Source organism: Sinocyclocheilus rhinocerous, unplaced genomic scaffold (genome assembly GCF_001515625.1).
Source record: "Sinocyclocheilus rhinocerous isolate Xijiao unplaced genomic scaffold, SAMN03320098_v1.1 scaffold484, whole genome shotgun sequence".
In the NCBI taxonomy this organism is placed as follows: Eukaryota; Metazoa; Chordata; class Actinopteri; order Cypriniformes; family Cyprinidae; genus Sinocyclocheilus; species Sinocyclocheilus rhinocerous.
In genome coordinates, this window is record NW_015658063.1 from 69,593 (window position 1) to 86,209 (window position 16,617).

The 16,617-nt window shown below is 34.7% G+C and overlaps 1 protein-coding gene across 1 annotated transcript in view; it reads left to right on the forward strand.

The window, feature by feature from the left end:
• The first annotated feature begins 4,809 nt into the window (after positions 1 to 4,809).
• Positions 4,810 to 16,617, forward strand: part of LOC107722040 (kinesin-like protein KIF2C) — a 14,138-nt gene continuing 2,330 nt past the window's right edge. The window contains exons 1-16 of the mRNA XM_016530268.1: positions 4,810 to 5,039; positions 5,655 to 5,749; positions 5,903 to 6,025; positions 7,889 to 7,946; positions 8,030 to 8,062; positions 8,624 to 8,755; positions 9,718 to 9,822; positions 9,924 to 10,015; positions 10,376 to 10,471; positions 11,361 to 11,415; positions 12,331 to 12,493; positions 12,821 to 12,911; positions 12,991 to 13,054; positions 13,146 to 13,237; positions 13,491 to 13,633; positions 13,973 to 14,177. Of these exons, the coding sequence (XP_016385754.1) occupies positions 4,979 to 5,039; positions 5,655 to 5,749; positions 5,903 to 6,025; positions 7,889 to 7,946; positions 8,030 to 8,062; positions 8,624 to 8,755; positions 9,718 to 9,822; positions 9,924 to 10,015; positions 10,376 to 10,471; positions 11,361 to 11,415; positions 12,331 to 12,493; positions 12,821 to 12,911; positions 12,991 to 13,054; positions 13,146 to 13,237; positions 13,491 to 13,633; positions 13,973 to 14,177 (1,608 nt within the window). The 5' untranslated portion in view covers positions 4,810 to 4,978. The remainder of the gene's footprint in view (positions 5,040 to 5,654; positions 5,750 to 5,902; positions 6,026 to 7,888; positions 7,947 to 8,029; positions 8,063 to 8,623; positions 8,756 to 9,717; positions 9,823 to 9,923; positions 10,016 to 10,375; positions 10,472 to 11,360; positions 11,416 to 12,330; positions 12,494 to 12,820; positions 12,912 to 12,990; positions 13,055 to 13,145; positions 13,238 to 13,490; positions 13,634 to 13,972; positions 14,178 to 16,617) is intronic.

The window sequence follows — 16,617 nt, forward strand, 5'->3', positions numbered from 1 at the left end:
TTCATGTTGGCAACTGCAATAAAACACATCTCTTACTCATTCACTGATTCCACGATAGTTATGCTACATTGGTGTTATTATATCAAGGCCCTCAGCCCAGTCTCCAAATGTCTGGTCTATCGTTGGTATCTTTATTGCAGTCACTGCCTCTACTTGCAAATGTCGAAAAATGTTCATCTGTTTCTCATCTATGTGAGCAAAGGGCTCTTCTGTGGACGCGAGCTAGTTTTCATGATGTTTTAGAAATGTCTGCAAAGTACATGTCTTTCTTAACGTTCCTATTCGTTTTGTCACATAAATGTGCTTCTAGTGACAGACGTTGCACATATGTAGAGCAATTATGAAATGTGAACTGCTATTTAAAGGATTTCTTTCATATTGAGGATATTTTGTAGAGCATAATGTGTATTTAAAGGAAAATTAACTTCAATGCAAGATAAGCTCAATCAACACCTTTTGTAGCATAGCGTTGATAACCACCAAAAACTAAACTTAAGGTTACTGTGAGTCAATTTCTGGAGGATTTAAAAGCAGAAATTAGAAGCTTATAATCACAATCATTTGTACATGAATTATTCTGCTAACGTGTTTATTAAAACCATCATTTTTACAGCTGTTTATGGGCTTCCAGTGTCATGGCAACTGTTGTAAAATTGGACATAACTTTACAATGTTAGTAAGGGATTTTGTTTCAAACTAAAATCATGCTAACACACATATTGTTTAAATCTCATGGTTACACTATTAAAATAAAAAGCATTTTAACCTTTATGGACTGACCCTATTAACTTCCATTATAGAAACCACACAGTAACCCTGATGTTTGCTTTTTTTTTAACAACAAGAGAAAGTGGAAATAACCTTGTACTGAAGCTAGAATATTTCTTTAAGCATTCATTTATTCCTTTTAGTTTCTTTACACATAAACATAAAACTAGAAGCTAAGTATAAGAATAAATACAAAGTGTCAACAATTGAATGAGATTTCATATTATATAAAAACTAAACAGACATCTTTCAGACTTTAAGTTTCACTTTTTGACCTACTATAAATGATTTGGTTCACATATCAATCAAACTGTGCTGCTGAACTGGGAATTCCTTCTAAACAAATCATGTCTGAAGCACATATTCCAAAATGAGCTATGAGCTTCAACCGCTGGGAACCACCCTTCTGTCTAGAAGCATGATGGCGCAGAATACAGAAGCTATCAGTCAAAAATATCTGCTATATGACGTAAGAGCCACATTGTGTGTTGAAGGGTCTGTCCATCTGCAGTCTAAAATAAACTGCTCTTCTGATATTGTAACCCTCTATTATATTTCAGTAGCTTGACAAAAGAAACAACCTAATGAAAAAGAGTACTTTTCTTTGAAATGGTAACCTTGATGTTTTATGCAGCTAAACATCCTCTATGATAAAGATATCTGTTTTAAAGGGTCGCAAATGTGCATTTCAGATCCCTTACAGAATGTCGAGGCCAGATTCCTGCAGGATTTTGATTCTTCATCGATTTTAATGTGAAAGACTTCATTTGTCTAGTACAGTGCACAAATGTTCAAATCTGCCAAGTCCCCCTTGTGTTTGCTTTTACTACAGTTGTTAACAATGCTGTTGTTTTGTTAATATTAAATGTGCAATGTGATGACAGCTCCCTCAGGATAATATTCAAAACAGCAGGATCAAATTATCCAACTTCTAATTATTCAAGGGATTAAAATGCTTGCAGCTTTTGTGCATAGGCGTAAATACTACAATTTTGTACAATGCTTGTTTTGAGCAGGTGGGTGCAGCTTTTTTTTGTGATGTTAGTTGATATATTCTGAGATTTCCCAAAACATACACAAAACTAATAACAGCCTTACTTTTTCTTTAAAATGTTAAATTCGAACATAGAGATGGGAACATTGGTGTGGAACAGAAGAGAGGAACAACTTACCTGAAGACTCAGAGCAGATGGAATGTGCAAGGAAATAAAAGAGACTAAAGAAAGGGAACTGAATATATAATGTCGGAACAAATTTATAATTTAAGGAAATTACTGACTGTCTACATGAAAGGACAGACTTACTATGTGAAGTGAACAGCTAAGCAGAATGACAAGTGCAGTCATTTCACTATTATACTAGATTTAAAAAAAAAAACTCTTATGATGACGTGAAAGCCATATGAAACAACAACCTGATTTCCTCTGTGGCCTGGGATAATATGAAAGGGCACGGCCAGGCTTTTATCCCTGCCACATAACATTTAACACGAGCAGGCTTGAAACAGTGATCACAGGAATATGGGAAGGATAAATCATTTTGAGTGTTTGCCATGATCTCATCAGGGATGGGTTGTGAATAGGCTACACCCTGAAAACAATATGCAAATCCAAGAGGTACAGATCCTTATTCTTTTGTGCCTGGTTTGAACACCGTCTTCCCTCCCAGTCTGGGAATTTTCAGGAAAGGTATACCACCATGGCAGGAGGTGGTTTACCGGTCACTTTCTTTTATGGGATAAATTTGGTTCTGTTTAGCTCAACAGTCCCTCTAGTGGTTTTTACTGGTAATAAGTTAACAATACGTATATATGTATGCAATAACTGTGAATTGACATGATTAACTATTTATCTGTAAATGAACACCTATCAAAATCTACACAAACATTGGTAAAGAGAGACTTATACTATATTTTTTGTTTGTGACTTTTTAATTGCATTGATTATATGAAAACAATATTTTCGCATTTTATTTTTATTTATTCTATATGCATTATTTACATAAATAATATATTTATGTAAAAAAATTACCATATTATAATTTTTTACATACCCTATTTTTCAGAAAATCAAGTAATTAAATATTAAATCTGAATAATATTCTGTAGTATTCCACAGCTGTCTGTTGATTGGGTTTATTTTAACAGTTCAAGGCACAAATACATAATTTAATCATCTTTATGCTTATATGTCCTTTCCTATTAGGTGACCCCTCACAATTTTATGAATTTGTGAATGAATTTGTTTAATTTTCTAGTCATTTGCAAGCAAATGTGGATGACTGAAAATACATATTGATTTTATTTATATCACAATGCAACTAAAATATTTTCTCAAACCTGCATTTGCATTTACTGATTGTGTGCTGTGTAAACACATAGGTCTATGTACTTGGTACATTACAAATTAATGGAAAACGTATCAAGTACAACAAAGTAGGTAGTGCAAAAATAACTGTTTTTTTTTTTCTTAAGGAACGAATATTCTTTCATATTAAGCCATGGCTTAACAGAGGGTCACGATTTCAAAAGGCCTATACCACAATATGAAAAATTGGGTGGCATAATAGCAAAAAACTCTGTTTGATCATTTGTAACATTTTCTTTTCATATATATACGATTAATGTGTCTCTCGTAAACCTTTCCTGGCACAGATTGTGTTTGTTCATGCACTTTTGTGTCCCACTTCTTTGTGAGGTAAAATCTTTCATGAACTCTAATAGTCCGAATGTATTTACAAATCTAGTGCTAGTCTTAGCCACAAACAGCGAATAACAATTATATAAAGGAATCCAGAATAGCAGCCAAAAAAGTGACTACGTCAAGTAGACTTCAATGTAATGGTGGAAATACTCACGGTGACTCAGCAACAAACTCTGACATTACTGTGTGTTTTCCATCCATTCACACCCAGGGCCGCATTAAGACCTCACTGGGCCCCGGGGCTATGACTTACTGCAGGGCCCCCCGTCACAATAATGATATAGCTTAAAATAGGATTTTTATCCAATCAAAGTTTCATAATTCTTGTTACCAATTCCAATATCTCAAAAAAAAAAAAATTTAATAAAATAAATAAATAAATATAAATATATATATATAACTGGTAACCAAACAGTTTCTGTGCCCCAATGACTTCCATAGTATCCTGTCACCTGTAAGCAGTGAAATTATTTAACAATAATTTACAATTTTATATAATGTCTAAACTCTGAAGAGCAAATGTTTCACTTACACTTGCAGTTAGAAGTGCGCTCATATTATTTATTCATTTTATTTCACTGTGTGATATGGCTATATCTTTTTCAGTTATCAAATCCATTGTAGAAATTAAAATAATAACACTTAATAACACATAATAATACACTTAATAATAAAGCTTAATAACACATTTCTTTTCTAACTACAATAAAAACCTGTGAGCACAGGATTTTTAAGCAAAATTTTATATTAGTTGAAACATCACAAATACTTTATATGGACAATTGTTACACGACAGCTGAACTTGACCTAATAATCATGCATATCTTGGAAAATAATAATAATAATTCATTATAATTTATTATAAATATATATACAAATATTTCATAACAGTTAATACAATATGTACGTTTCGTTTTAACATTTCGTTTAAAAAAAATAAGTATTAATTTGTTGGGTTTAGTTTTTTTTTTTTTTTAGTACATCAGATAATAATAAATGAAATAATCTAAGAAACTTTGTTTTGCATTGTTTATGCTCAGTATCACTGGCCCGCGGTGAAACTGCTTTATTTCATTTTGTATTGATTCAATGTCTTTCCTCAGTGACGTTACTGGATTTTTATTACTTACTTGACATCATTTTCCCTCTATGACACTGGCTTTTAAAATCAAATTTCCATGAGTTTACCAGTAAATTAAATTGGCTGTTGTTAGTTTGACGCTTTTTGAAGAAGATTCGCCATGTGGTACCAGACCGTGTGACGAAGGACGGCTGTAAAATCCTATTTGTGTATTGAAATGCCAGTCATTTTTTACAGTATTCTGATTGGTTCAAACGAAGCACCACCTACTTAAATAATCCAATAACTTCCGCTGACGATTTTTGAATGCAGAGCGGTTAATGTTGGTTTACGACTCATAAGGGCAAAGTAGCAGAAAAATACTTGTCTCAATTTTGAGATAGAAACGTTCGCAAAAAAAACTGCAATTAACAAACTATAATCTGAGATGGATCCTGCTTTGTCGAAGCTTCTTATCGGGCTCGCTGTCAATATAAGTCGTAGTGATGGTAAGATGCTTGTTTGCTAGCTGCTAACGTTAATCTTTTACAGACACAAACTGCATCATGAAATCAGTTGATGTTAAAAATCAAATCAAATTATCGCAAATTAAACTTCATACGTACCATTGCAACACATAGTAGTGATTGCTGGCAGTGGAAGGTTTCTAAAGTGTCAACATTGCACGAAAAAAAAACACTCAAAGAGAAAATCATAAATGTGTGTATCTAAATAAAAAAATATGTAACGTAAATAATGCAAAAAAAAAACAACCTGTCATTTCTCCTTGAAATCCCTATGTCTTGTAGGATTGCTAGTTAATGACTGAAACATACACAATCTAGTTGGCAGGGATCGTTTTAAAAGGATAATTTACCAAATAAATAAAATAAAATACTGTAATTTACACTTAATGTCTTAACTCATGTTCTTCCCATATGATTTAGCTTCTTTTGAAAAACAAAAGGAAATATTGGGCTGAATGACATCCAAAATGTATTGTAAGGAAAACAGAGTTGCAATGAAAGTGAATAACACTGCCTGTTTTCCACCACTGAAGAAGTCAGTCATGAATGATCTCAAAGTTCAACCAAGAGAATGCTGTTTGTTTCCTGTCAATGCAGGAAGAATACACAGTGCCACTGTGAAAACGGCCAATGTCACTAAATCTACAGTGAATGTGGAATGGGCTGAGAAGGGCATTACTAAAGGAAAAGAGGTTGGTACTGAATGTGTTGTAACATGAGACGTTTTCCACTGCATAAAGCAGTTATTAGAATTGTGGCCACAGGTTTTGTTGGTATTTGCATGTGTACAGCCAAAGCTCTAGGATGTCATGCTTCACTAGATTAATAAATCGATTCTCCCCTAGGTTGACATGGATGAGCTTAAGCAACTCAATTCTGACCTTATGCAACACCTTCAACCAAGCCGCCAAGAGAAGCCTGAGTCAGCCCCTGGCCATTTCGCTGCACCCGTGTCAAAACCAGCAAAAGTGAGTCCTGTATTTCTTTTCTAAAATTCTTATTTGTTCAAAATGCACATTTGGTTTTTTCAATTTGATTCAAGTATTGACTATCCACAGTCCACACTGTCGTTTCGCAAAGGATTAAATTGAATCCATTTGTTCAGACAGTGTTTTCAATATCTGGTATGTGCATGTTAGTTACCATGGTAATGCTATAGGCACATCAGCACAATGTCTAGACACCTTCTTCTACAAAAACTGAGAGAAGCTGTCAATGTGACAAAAGAGGAAGACCAGTGGTGCTGAATGAAAAAGGCATATGAGAAAACATAAGCAGTACTTTATTCCAAGCACATTGATGCACTGTATCTGAAATCACCCAGACATTTTTATTGCATACCAATCACATTTGGCAATTTTGAGTTAGCCCCACCCATGTGCATGCTGCCTCAGGGGATTTCATACAAAGACACCCCAAAACTTTGGTGTTTCAGGACCCTTCAGAAATACACACATTTCTGCAGTGTTCAGCCATTTCTTTGGTAAATACACTAATATTATGTCAAATAAGAGATAAATGTATTGTTTTTTTTTGTGTACGAACAAATAGTACTTTATCATTTTCCTTTAAATGTAAAGATGAGTTTTATTAGCTTGCACAAAGCTAATCTCAAGGTCAAACCATTAGCCTTACTGAAAGACAGACTGCCAACGAATTAAACGTGAACTACAAACACTTTTTTATTCATTTTATGTTAAGTTACAAATAAATGCACCATAAATTATGTAGAACATATTATTTTTAATAAATTAACTATTTTTAAAGATGGGCTTAAATGGTACAGTGCCACAAAACATATGCCTACTATAGCTGACACAAGCTAACCTTAAATGAAAAAAAAAATTACATTGAAAATGACTATGATGTATAGTCCACAGTATATTTAAGTTCCATGCATGGTTTTATAAACATATCTTACATTTTAAAAGGAAAGCATTGTCTTTTTTCACCATTACTCACTGTGGTACCATTTAAGCCCACCTTATGTGTTTTAATATATTCACTGTGGAACCATTTAAGCCCACTTTGTTTTTCAATGAGGAATTCCTCTAATTGCAAACTTTGATCAATTTTCTGTGTTGTGTTCTGTGTTGTAGTGTTTAATAACAGTTGTGTGCTTTTACCTTACTAACCTTTTACCTTAACTTACTTATTATGGAGAGACCTACAAATTGCACACTGTTTAGCACCATTATATAATATGTGTATCATTTGTTTTCAGCGAGAAAATGCCGAAAAAGAGAAAAAACTACAGCACCTGTCCAAAAATCATAGAGGCATGTCAACTTTATCATGAGGGCACAATAAAAAACTTGTCTATACTACCAAAACAGTTTAGACAGAAAGTATTTGCGGGAGAGAGAGGTTGAATGCTATTGGTACAGGTGATGAGTGCTAGCAAACATTAGTAAAATATATTTTTTTAAATACTTCGCTCTCACTGAATAAATATATTTGTTTTACTTCTTTCAAATAAATAAATGTTCATATTTTTGTGAATAATTTATGATGTGGGCTTATTTGGAACACATGCGGGCTTAAATGGTGCCGAAGTACCAATTAACCCCATGCCAGACTTTTGACATTATTCATAAAATATTTTAATTTTATATTCTAAAATGTACATAAACTATTTAATAAATTTTCAAATGAGAGATAAATCATTCATTTTAACAAATGATTTTTCTTATAAACAATGTCTATATCTATGAAAAACACCTAAACTTAGATTTTGGTGGGCTTTAATGGGTACACTTAACCTACCTACAACACTGCTCAGAAAATTTCATTGCGTCATTCATAAAGTTGTTTTTTTTTGTTTATTTCAGAACGTCAGAGCATCAGAGCTTCCTTTAAGGTCATCAAGAATACCTACTACTTTAGAACGTAAGTTATGTTTGTTGTACAAATTCATAGTTGGTCTCCTGACCTGCACCAGTGTAAACTTATGCTGTGTCTCCCATTTGAAGCTGGTCCTCAGGATTGTTCGTCTGAAGAGTCAGGTTTGCATGAAGTGCATGCTTTCTTCATGTTCTCCAATCACACACATTATGGTTGAATTATAACACTTAATCAGGGTGTCTCTTCCCACTTCTGTCCACATGATCTTTTCTACAAATTATCTGCTTATAGAAATCAAAAATAGTCTTTAAATTACTGTTTCTGTCAGTCCAGAGAGGTCTCATATGGCAGAGATAGTCATTAGTTCTAGCAGCGATCAAAGCACTGTGGATAATGGTTTCTCACTTTTGGTTTTATGTAGCAATAATTGTTCTTTTCATCCATTTAAAAGTTACTTTCTGTACTGTTTTTCTGCACATTGTCAGATACTATAAGGGTGAGGAGATCATACTGTTGTCCAAATATATTGCGGATTGAAATAGTAATAACAAACATTTTTGGAGATTCTTGTACTGTCCATAGAATCACCTTTGGATTTATTGGCAATGTTGACCATGAAAAGCTCTTTATTCTACTCTATTCTAGTTTTGAATAATAAACATGAATAATAAATCACACTGTATTTCAGAGAGTTCACATAACATAATTTCGTCCCCTTTCAGCTTCTAGTAGGATGACCACACGTCAGACTTGCTTGTTCCGACAGCCTGGCCTTCCACCTGTGGTCTCTGCAATGGCTGCAGAGGAAGTTCTCTCTCACGATCTTCCCTCATCTACGATCCCTAAACCTTCAGGTATGTCTATACAGTACATCAGCATGATATTAAAGGGTTAGTTCACCCAAAAATGAAAATTAGCCCACAAATTACTCACCCTCATGTCATCCTAAGTGTATATTACTTCTTTCAGACGAATCCAGTCGGAGTTATATTAAAAATTGTCTTTGATCTTTCAAGCTGTTTAATGGCACTCAGCGGGTGTTGCATGCATCAGTCCAAAATAAGTTAAATAAAAAGAGAACATCCATAAAAATAAAAAAAAAAGTGTCTCACACGGCTCCGGGGGGTGAACAAAGGCCTCCTGTAGCGAATCGATGCATTTTTTGTAAGAAAAATATCCATATTCAAAACGTAATAATCACTTTAATGTAGCTTGCACCAACAGTCCTACACGGAAGCAGCTCCGGGCGGATGACGTATGAGTTCAGCGTTGGTCATGCGCCGCTCAGAAGTGACGCATGCGGAAGTGCAAGGGAAAGATCAAAACAAAACACCGGTCACTTATTAGAAGTACAAAACGAGGATTTGTAAAGAAGAATGTCAGAGGATTTCGATATAAGCCAAGAGGAGACTGGTTTTCCTTTGCTAAAGTAAGGAAACTTTGCTTCCTTTGATCCTGTAAACAAACGTTGGTTTTCACGAGACTCACCGGCGCATGCGCAACGCTGAACTCATACGTCATCCGCCCGGAACTGCTTCTGTGTACAACTGCTGGCACAAGCTAGATTCAAGTGATTATTACGTTTTGGGATTCGTCTGAAAGAAGAAAGTCATATACACCTAGGATGACTTGGTGAGTAATTTGTGGGTGAACTAACCCTTTAAGATATGCAGTGTAGTATCAAGTTGTTTTGCATTGGAATGAACTGATATTGATGTATCCTGTTTGAGGTGAATGGACTGTCAGCTTTGAGACAGCACAAAATCATTGTCAAAACATCTTGCATATTTCATTAAGTTGCTATCTGTATTGGTAGGTTACCAGAGGAGTCTTGTTTCGAAGCCAGCTTCTCCTCTGCTACCAACCGCTGAGGCTATTTGTGAGAGTGAGGCTTCCAAATGTGCCCCCATGGGTCCACCAAGTATGTACTGTTTTGGTTTTGTCATGCATGCTTTCACATTATTGATGTGGTGGTTAGTAACATCTACAACACTTGACTTATTTTGACTTTTTAACTTTTAGGCCATCGCATGTCTCAGGTCTCAGAAACAAACAAGATAGCAAACAAACGGTTGTCTCTAGCAAGAAATTCTGAAGCACAGAAGAGAGGAAAGGTACCTTAAATAATTATTGTTGTTCAATAACTGAACCATTCAGGTACGTTTACACAACAACGATTCTATTAAAATCTGAAATGTTTTTCCTTTGCCGTTTTAAAAACGTTTCGCTTGCAGACGACTGGTTTCACAATTTTGGTTTTTTTTTTTTTACTGTTATCACAGAGACGATAACAGTATCGTGTTTAAATATAATTACATTTTAAACGGTAATACTAACCGTCAGGTTATTTTATCGTGATTTATCGTGAAGCCGGTAATCGTTCCATCCCTAGTCACATTTATTCTTGTAGTCTTGAAGTCTATGAAATTTGCTCCATCCAATTTTTCTCCATCCAGTTCAATTTTTGTTCCTAGTTTGGAGATACAAGTCGACCTAATAAGCAGTTTTACCAGATGATTGAGGAATACAGAGAGACCCTGGAGAAAGTCCCCATGTCCTTGTCTGATCCTGTGAGTTAATGAGCATAATATTAATATCAACATACCTGTTTTCAGAAGTTTGCTTTTTCAAGCTCCCAAAACATTGTCGTGTAAATGAACAGCTAAAACGCATAAAGTTTTCCGTTTTTAGTTGAAAACGGTATTGTGTAAACGCCCATTCAAGGCATTTTTTCCCCTGCTGCATGGACTTAAATTAACAATCTGATTTATTTATTTCTATTATTTTTGTATGTAGCGTGATATCTTCATTATTTCGTTTTATTTATTATTATAATGTTTATTATTTTATAATTAATAATTATTTAATTTTCTTCTGTATGGTCACATTTAGGGATGTAACGGTATGAAAATTTCATATCACGATTATAGTGACCAAAGTTATCACGATTATCAATATTATCACGATTTTGCTAAAATTAGATGAAAATGTTCAAAAAGAACTGATACACACACTGAAAAAATTTCAATAAGTTTTATATTTGAAAATCAACAAACAACAAATACAATTAGCAGCTATATGCACTTTTTTTAGCATAAACATTAAATTAACATTAACATGAAGCCCTAATAATAATAAAAACGGTAATACTAACCGTCAGGTTATTTTATCGTGATTTATCGTGAAGCCGGTAATCGTTCCATCCCTAGTCACATTTATTCTTGTAGTCTTGAAGTCTATGAAATTTGCTCCATCCAATTTTTCTCCATCCAGTTCAATTTTTGTTCCTAGTTTGGAGATACAAGTCGACCTAATAAGCAGTTTTACCAGATGATTGAGGAATACAGAGAGACCCTGGAGAAAGTCCCCATGTCCTTGTCTGATCCTGTGAGTTAATGAGCATAATATTAATATCAACATACAAGAATTTCATATTTTAACACAAGATGTATCTTTTAGGTCAAACCTCACCGAATATGTGTCTGCGTTCGCAAACGTCCGCTAAATAAAAAAGGTAGGTTGCTGATTTGACCTCTCTTAAAGGCACAATATGAAAGTTTTCGCCGCTAGAGGTCGCATTTTCAAAACCATAACAAAGGCGAAGCTTGATGACGCTATGAAGGAGGATGTTCACGGATGAGGTAATTTTTTTTTTTTATTACCTGTACCTTCCACAGTTATTTAAACCGCAATAAATTATACAGAGAAATCAAGCAAATAACATTTACATTGTCAAAGAACATTATGACTGTCTTTGGTCTAGCGCGAAAAAACTCCCCTTATAATCAGTAAAGCTGTCTATACACGGTTTTATGAATGAATCTCTTTTACATTATACGTACATCCGCACTTTGTTGTTTATGATGAGAGAATTCGTGTGAGAGCTGAATTCAGTCAGCGAGGCGTGCAGTGAACAAAAAACTCATCTGAACGCCTCTGATTGGCCATTGCCTTCATAAGCTCAACGGACTCGTGTGTGATTGGTTATAATGCACAACACTGTAAAAACGTGTTAAAAAATCATGGCGCAACATTGAGCAGATCTAAATTTAATGCTGCGGTCAACACTTTTCATTTTCATTTTCACTTTATTCACGACAGCCGTAATGGATTAGTTTAACTGCAGCAGCATTTGTGTCCATGTGTTGCCATAGTTTCTACAAGCGGAAACTGAGGATATGCGGATATTATGTCATTGATAGGCGACAATGACCAGGGACGAATCATTATTGAAAATTGGAATTTCTATGGATTTACAAATCCTTGGGAACTTTTGGGATAATTTAAGTACACAACTGCATGAAATATATCACACTGTGCAAGTAGTTTTTGGATATTTTATTACGAAAATCTTACATATGGTGCCTTTAATGGAATCTAATTGATTCTTTGTGAGTTTCTTACGCATTTCTCATTTATTTGTGTTTAGAATTGGCAAAGAAAGAGATTGATGTGGTCACAATCCCTGGTAATGGAGCCCTGCTGTTGCATGAGCCCAAGCAGAAAGTGGATCTAACCAAGTACCTAGAGAATCAGACCTTTCATTTTGATTACTCGTTCGATGAAGATGCCACTAATGACTTGGTTTACAGGTAGATGCATGTTTAGAGTTTCTGTTTAGTATTTATTATCATTTATCATGTTGATTACCATCCATGAACATGACAAGTGTTGTTTATTCAAGGATCAGTTTACGATCTAATCTGTCATTTCAAACCTTTTTTTTTTAAATTTCTTATTTTTTGGAGAAACAAACAATGCTTTATTATTTGCATGGAATAGTAACTAGAGATGGAATTTACGTTTTTCCTAAATAATGGAATATTATTTTGTTATAAACATGGCAGTTTATTCAGTATGTATTCAGTATTAATGTTTAATACAGAAAATATTCAAATGGTTATGAATTGAACCTTTAGGTTCACCGCTAAACCTCTGGTTAAGACCGTTTTCGAAGGTGGTATGGCGACGTGCTTCGCATATGGCCAAACAGGCAGTGGAAAGACCCATGTAAGTTGTTTTGTTTGTGCTCCCATAACAAAATTCCCAAACATTTTTCCATGTTCTTCATCTAAAGCGTTATTTACAGACTATGGGTGGAGACTTTTCTGGAAAGAGCCAAAACAGCTCTAAAGGGATTTACGCCCTGGCAGGTGATTGTAACTGTCAAATGTACTTTACATAGTGGCCTGTTATGTTTATCCATGTTTACCTATGGCATTAATCCCTCTGCATACCTCACAGCACAGGATGTATTTACCCTCCTAATGCAAAAGAGATATGCTGATATGGACCTTTGCCCGTATGTCACCTTTTTTGAGATCTACAACGGCAAGGTTTGTACATATTGTATTACATGTTTCCAAAACAATTCTGTAATGTCTTGTCAAACAGGTGAAGTTTTTGCTTTTCTGTCATTTAAGTGCAAATAAACCTCAAATTTCCAAATGCCTAGACTAGTGTACTTTATATGCTCAATGAAACAAGTGTGGTATTAGTATTTGGTTTTATGCTGATTTGAGTTTTGATTGTGGTTGTAAGCATAAAGTACTTGTTCAGGCACAATGGTGAACTGTTTGTGTGCTGCAGGTGTTTGACTTGCTGAATAAGAAAGCAAAGCTGCGTGTTTTGGAGGATGAGAAGCAGCAAGTCAATGTTGTTGGCCTGCAGGAAGTGCCCGTGTCATCTGTTGATGATGTCATCAAGATGATTGAGAGGGGAAGTGCATGCAGGTAAATATTAATCATTAAAACTTAAAAATATTAATAATTTTTAAGTGAACCCTTTAAATGTCATTTGTCTTAAATGACTGTTTATGCTATAGCTCTGTTATTTTAGAATTATGTATATGCTTTTATAGTGTTTTGTAATATTTTATATTCTGTATGGCTTTAATTATTTTATTTGACCTTTAGTTCATTTTAGTAATTTCCGTTAGTTGACTAGGCAACATTTATTCTTATTTCTAAGTTTTTCATCTAATATTTATTTTATTTTAGCCTTATTTCATTTACCAAAAACTTTTTAATAGTTTGAATGAACAATAACAACTGTACCTCACCTTATAACAGAACGTCTGGCCAAACATTTGCCAATGCCAGCTCATCGCGTTCACATGCGGTTTTGCAAGTAATTCTAAGGCGGCGGAATTTTCTCCATGGGAAGTTCTCTCTGGTGGACCTTGCTGGGAATGAGCGTGGCACTGATGTCAGCAATAACGATCGGCACACCATAGTGGAGACCGCAGAGATCAACCGCAGCCTGCTGGCTTTGAAGGTGCTTTATCTACTGTCTAGTGTCTACCTCACCAAATGGGTCATCTCTATATTGGTGTTTCTTTTAAATTCACATTATTTTTTCCAAATTTGATCAAATTACATATACATTTACATTTAGTCATTTAGCAGACGGTTTTATCCAAAGCGACTTGCAAATGAGGACAATGGAAGCAATCAAAATCAACAAAAGAGCAATGATATGCAATTTTTTTTTAAATTATATAATAAAAATGAAACAATAACACTTTACAATAAGGTGTCATTCGTTAACATTACTTAATGTATTAATTAACATGAACGAACAATGAACACTACATTTATTACACTTTATTAATCTTTGTTAATGTTAGTTAATAAAAATACAGTCGTTCATTGTTTGTTCATGTTAGTTCACAGTGCATTAACTAATGTTAACAAACAACTTGTGATTTTAATCAAATGCATTAGTAAATGCTGAAATGAACATTAACTAAAATTAATAAATGCTGTAGAAGTACTGTTCATGCTTGGTTCATGTTAAGTAATGTTGTTAACTAATGAACCTTATTGTAAAGTGTTACCAATAAAACGAATAAGAAAAGAAAAGAAAAAGAATAGAGAAAGCTAGTGTTAGAGGCCTTTTTTCTTTTTTTCTTTTTGTTAATTGTATAATTAATAAAAAGAAAACCAAGAATACAAAAAGATTAGAGAAGCTAGTGTTGGTGTTTTTTTTTTTTTAAGAAAACAAGCAGTTAATAAATGAATAGAATGCAAGTCTAAAAGGGGCATGTTTTTTTTTTAAAGAATAGAATTAGAATAGAGACTGCTAGAGTTATAAGGTCAAATAAAGATGGAAGAGATGTTTTTTGCCGATTCTTGAAGATGGCTAATGCTGAGTTCACACTGCGTGATTTTAGCCCTGATTTTCACTCGCCGACAGGTTTTGCGAAATCGCCAACAAATGCCCGAAATCGAAGGGAAATCGGTGCTCGTTCACGCGAGTGACAATCACGCAGTGTGAATTATCAAAGACGCGATCTGAGAGAATCCTGCTGTGTGAAATGAGTTCTGACTAGGCATGGGCCGATTACCGGTTTCAAGGTATACCGCGATTTGAAAAATTCACTGTTTCAAAACCGCTAATATTTTCCGTTATACTGTTTCTGCGGTATGCGCTGTTTTTCATGACTCCTCAAAGACTGAAAGTGTAGGAATCCCTCAGGTTGAGTGCAGTGTAGAGAGTAACACGAGCCTCCTCCTCCTGTTGGTGCGAGCGAGCTGTCAGTCACGTGTGTGTAGGACAGCCGAACTTAAGGAGCTTCCCCTGGAACTTATGCGATCGGCAACCGGCTGTTTATTGTCTTATTGCAAGCAACTCGTCTCTGTTCTGGACTTGCACAAACTGCGTTGCAATGCAATCGTTTTCCAAAATGTAATTTATGTGAAAATATGAAGTCTGTAAACGCCCGTTAACACAGGCCAGAGACGAGATCACTCATTGTTGATGATGCACAAACTATTGGAAGAAAATCCTCAATATTGATTTGGGGGTTTATATGAATGTGTTTCTGAGGGGAACTGACTGCCTTCAGAAAAGTTTACGTGGTATTTTCTTTTAATCTCGTCTCTGTATAGTTCATATTAAAGCAGTGTTTCAGCGCAGCGCTGCTTTGTTTACAGCGGTAACCAAGGAAACGCCATATCTAGTGTTCCAGAAGCACCTCCCCGCTGTCAGAGAGTGATTCTGCATCTCATTCAGAGCTTCTGCTGTTTGCTTCGTTCAGGCATGTAGTATAATTTCACAAAGCTAGTCAGAACATTCTGTTTTTGCTTCAAATTGGGTTATTATTAAATCAAATTATGTATATGAAATGATATAACTAAATGATATGAAATGATATAAATGATAGGTATATGAATTATATAAATTAAATAACTGTAATTACAGATTTAGGTTAAATATGTCAGTCTTTATTTTTCTTCTTTTTAGGAAACAAATCAAAGAAAAAATAAACACATTTTACTGTTCCTAATATTCTGTATGTTGCTCAAAAACAATATATTGTGTTCAGCAGAACAGTTTTTTACAGTCATTTAAAAATAACACATTTTAGACCTGTAATAACAATACCGTGAAACCGTGATATTTTTGCTTAAGGTTATCATACCGTCAAAATCTCATACCGGCCCATGCCTAGTTCTGACTGAAACATACATCGGCGATGACCTACAGCCAATGAGAGAGCAAGATACAGGGCAGCGGGACGTTCGGGGAGGACTTTTTTTTCTTTTTCTTTTTTTTCTTATTATTAAGCAGTTAGCCATGTACAAGCAACATGGCAATATCAGTACATTTTTGCATTAGAAATTAGAATATAGCTACAGAACAGGTGCATGAAGAAATATATACAGTGGGTACGGAAAGTATTCAGACCCCCTTAAATTTTTCACTCTTTGTT